At 34.1% G+C, this 4648-nt stretch overlaps 1 protein-coding gene across 1 annotated transcript; it reads right to left on the reverse strand.

Moving 5' to 3' along the window:
• Window positions 1-1227: 1227 nt before the first annotated feature.
• On the reverse strand, window positions 1228-4034 carry LOC106456145 (H-2 class II histocompatibility antigen gamma chain-like; the record flags this gene model as incomplete). Its single annotated transcript, XM_013909391.1, has 6 exons — window positions 1228-1840; window positions 2086-2136; window positions 2565-2774; window positions 3008-3038; window positions 3229-3293; window positions 3593-4034. Coding segments are annotated over 5 exons (792 nt in total), but the record flags the coding sequence as incomplete, so codon positions are not given.
• Between the last annotated feature and the right edge of the window lie 614 nt (window positions 4035-4648).

The following is a 4648-nucleotide window of genomic DNA, read 5'->3' on the forward strand; positions in this document are numbered from 1 at the left end:
TTTTTTTTTTTTTTTTTGACAAGTTGTTCCATGATTGACTCAGAAAAACACTCAATTTGCCAGAAATTATGTTGCTTTTTCCTGTGTCCTCACAATGCTGAAACAATTCTAAGAGCAAGAAAACAGCCAAATGCCAAAGCAATTCTTTTTCTTTATTAAGATTTAATTTGCTCTTTGGACTTTTAGAAAAACTGGGGAATGTGTGTTAAAGCATTTCATGTAAAGTATACATTAAGAGTGCCTACTATGGTCTGGAGTTGACAGTATCATCTCAAAAGCCTTGTTGGCTGCCTGTTTTTTATATGCTGGAAACTGATCGTTTGCACATGTATCGATTATGCTCTTTTAATCTAAAGCTGTTAGTAATTAGTATGTTTTTTTTGGAGTCATTTATTGAAATCTGTAGAATGAAAAGTGAAAAGTTTTACTTTCTTAGAATGTGCTGATTGCATCATGCACCTATGAGTTGTACTTTTTTAGTATTAGAGGTTTAAGCTGTAAAACTGAGTGTTTTATCCATAGACTATGCTGCTTCTGCTGCAGGAGACACATCTCTAATAATCCAGCGTGTAAAGTTGTACAAAATAGTGGTGCCACTTGGCAAAACCAGCATACATTTCAGTGTGAATTTTCATTTTGCACAGCGGATATTTCACTATCCGCATACAAAAATGTGGACAATCCGCTTTTTCAAAGATAAATCAGTAAACACTACAGTATTCAGTGATTCTACAAAATATATTGTTATTTTTGCAGCTTTAGTGTAATATTAAAAATGTATTCATGTCTATGGAAGCACTGTAAAACTGCACTGTGATGTTTTTAACATGGTGGCAACATCGAAATGAACATTTCACACCATTGCGTAATTAGATCTCTGACAGAAATTAGATAAACAAGCCATAAAGGAGAAAGACATTTCAGCTTGTGATCAGCTTGTTAGTTTTCAGGCAAACGTGTGTACTGTATGTTTCGTGACTGGAATCCAGAAACAACATGTGCCTATTGACAGTCATTGTGTTACTGTCTCCATATTGTATGTTTTAGTGTCTCTTTTTTTGTCCTATCTTTGCATGTTTTTAAGTAATAATGTTTGTGGGATATTGATTCAACTTGACAGAGCTTTGTTTTAGCAGTTTTGGTTTTTGTGTGTTTATGCTCCTACACATCAAAAACAGAACTGTTTATAATTCCCACTGTGCTGGTATAAAAGAAAACCATCAGAACTGTTTTTAACAGGTTTTATTTGGGTTGTTCAAATAAATCTACTCATGTATCCCGATTGTGTCCAAATGATCCTTCAGAACTTGTAATAACAGCTTTATTATTATTATTATTACTATTATATTTTACCTTAAGCCAAACATGACAAAATTAAAAGACCAAGCCTTTGATGTCAGGGAGGACTGCATTTACATTTTGTCAGAAATCCATTCTTAAAAGTATTTTTTAAAGTACTTTGGCTTAGCTTCTCTTATTTTTTCCTCTTTATTTATGTGTGCCTCCCAACACAAAAACCACATTCTTGTCCAATCATCAACATTAAAATAAAGCATTTTAAGGCTGCACACTAAACACTATTTGATAATTATTCATCTTTAATAGCCATTAAAAATCTCCAATCACGGTCAAAAGGCTCTGCTGTCAGTAGAATATTGGTTGCAATAAAATAGGAACGATAGCAAGCAGGTAATTGGTTACTGGTAATTTATCAGCGATATATAAAACCCCATTAGCTTATTAAGTGCAGCTGTGGTGATTAATTCGGCAAAGTTGTAACACGATACTAGGAGATGAGCCGAAACTGGTTTCTGGAAAAGACTGAAGCGGCTTCTGTTGCCTAAAACAACAACAACAACAACAAAAAGCATGATTAATAAATGATTAATGGTTTTAAATTCGCTATTCAAGACAATTGTACTTTTCCAAAATTATTAGTTCAATTTAATTTTATTTATATAGCACTAAGGCACATTACACTGTAGGGAAATACCCTACGATAGTGAAATGCACCTTTTAATTGTAGAAACTGTAGCTTATAGCGATCATATAAAGTAAGACAGAAGAATATGATTGTTTACTCACCACAGTTTTAATTGTCCTCACTGGGCAGACTCAGCATTCTTATCATGGTGCCTGGAAAGACAGATGTTGGACTATAAGTGACACTGTAGCTTAAATCAGATCCTGAATGTAATCAATAATTGAATCATTTAAAGGTTTTAGATTTCTCCAGATGAATCAAGATTTGTATATGCATATCGGAATTACATTGCAATCCTCTTATGAAAGATCAATATTTTTAAAACAAAAATCCTGAGTTCTCTGAAAGTATATTCAATATCATGCTAAAACCTAATACACAAATTCATAAATCGTGCACAACTAGTCAGCAAAAAGGTTCACTGAAATCTCTGACGTGTGGGTTGTAGATTTAAATAACTACATGAAATAAACCATAAATGCAACAGTAAAATGCTGATATGAAACTGAACATGGCATTTTCAATAATATTTATTTTTTCTAATTTGAACTTAATACTCAAAATTGTTATCTTGTCTCACCAGCACGGACGGACTGATTGCAATTTGCTCGTCCTTGGCGCATGCTTCCATCGATCTGTTCCCCGGTGGCTGTGTTCACACACCAGCAAATGGACTCGAAGCACTGCTGGGCCTTGTAGAGGCCATCCTTTTCACAGGCAGGTTTGAAACCTGGCACCTGCACAGGCTTCACGCCAGAAGCCTCAAGCTGGCACTTGGTGGGAGGAGGGGCTGTGAGAGCAGGGGAGAGGGGATGAGTTGATCCACATTTTATAAATTTGTTAAAGACAAACTGTAACAGTTTAATCTTTCTGACTATTGAACTTTAAGGTCACATATGAGGACAGAAAAAAGAGCATTTTTGTTAATAATAATAATAAAAAAAGCATTCTCTAGACCATAAACAGATAAGAAGATAATTAACACATATACAGAATATATGAACACAAATATTTAAGACATACAGGAATCATCTGGGGTTCCAGTTGAAGAGTCCTGCAACACAATAAGTTAAAAACCACAAATGAGAAAAATGCGGGACTTTAGAAGTGTGTCAGGATTCACTAAAGTTGTACTTATTTAACTTAAAAAAAAATTGACAAAATTAGGGTTTAGGGTTAGATTTGAACTGAGACTTACTAACTTGAAAATCAAAAGCCCAGTTTCAGACATTTTTTTTTTTTACCGTGTCCACAAAGTCCGACATCACCAAGGAGTTCGAGGGCAGATGCATCTTCATGGGTGCAGGAGCTATGGACAGGGAGAGAAAGGTGTATGTGAGACAGAGGTAAAACAAAAAGCAAAATACAGAAAAAAGAGAGTGGCACTAAAAATAAATTGTACAACAACAGAGAGCTGGCTGTAATTCGGTTTCAATAAAATTCTAGGCACTGATTCATTATCAGTCTAAGTTGTTTTACAGGTAACAGGGCAGTTTCATGACATTTTGTCTTCTTTTTCATCTTTTTTAATGTTTAGCGGTTAAGCAGTTTGTTTTAAATAAAGCTTTTTTTGCTGCATCCTGCTAATTCCCAGCATAGCATTCTCACCAGAGTTGACTCGTGACACCTGTGACTCAAGTTTGTTGTTCTGATCCTCCAGAGATTTGATGTCATTCTTCTGGCTGAGGAGGAAATAGGCGGTCATCGCCTGGCCCACAATCAGCACACAGGCCAGAAGGGTCAATCCTGCCACCTTATAAGCCCGGGTAGAGCGGCCACTGAAAAAAAAAAGAAAGCAATATTTCTTTATTAATGCTTGTAGGATTAAAAGAATATTATTTGGCACTAGAAGGTCTTCAGGATGAAAACCTTCAGTGGGAGAAAGATGATGAGTAGGTAGGCAGAAAGGTTTATGGACATAAACGAATATGAAGAATGAAGAACCTGATTGGTAACTTAGACTTTTTGTTGGCTCAGAACTGGGGAAAAAATTGATATAACAGGAACTATGTCCATGGTGCTCATGTGTATACGTAACTAAGTAATGACATCAGCTGTTGTCAGGCAGACACCTGAGTGAACATCTAAGATGAGCTCTGTTTTCACCAGGGCATGTTTTGGACAATCCTTAATTTTATTGACGTGTGCTCAGCAAGAAGTTTTTTGACTTCTGATTTACTGATTCTAGAAAAAAAATATCCTAAAATCATTAAATACAGTTTTGTTTTTAAACAAATACCGTATATATTTCATTTGCATATATATATATATATATATATATATTTTTTTTTATTAGTTTTCTTATTAGCGTGAAACATACATAAAATATAATTACCATTATATAAACAATCACATATCTATGTCTATACATACATATTTATATACCTAAATAAGTATATACAAAGGAAAAGGAAAAAAAAGGAGAAAGAGATAGAGAGAGAAAACAACAACAACAACAAAAAAAAACCCCCCAAAAAACAAAAAGAAATTTTCTCTCTCTATTTCATTTATATTTTTATTTAATTCTAAAATAACATTAATTTCTATATCAGTAGCAGTCTTAGCATAATAACCCACAAATCCACTTCACATTGCAGTTTTGGAATCTATTTTTGTTTCATTCTTTTCTTTTTGCAGTGTGTAAATCAATTAGAAAACTAAAAA

This window comes from Pundamilia nyererei, unplaced genomic scaffold (genome assembly GCF_000239375.1).
Source record: "Pundamilia nyererei isolate P.nyererei 1_Seehausen unplaced genomic scaffold, PunNye1.0 scaffold00024, whole genome shotgun sequence".
Classification (NCBI taxonomy): Eukaryota; Metazoa; Chordata; class Actinopteri; order Cichliformes; family Cichlidae; genus Pundamilia; species Pundamilia nyererei.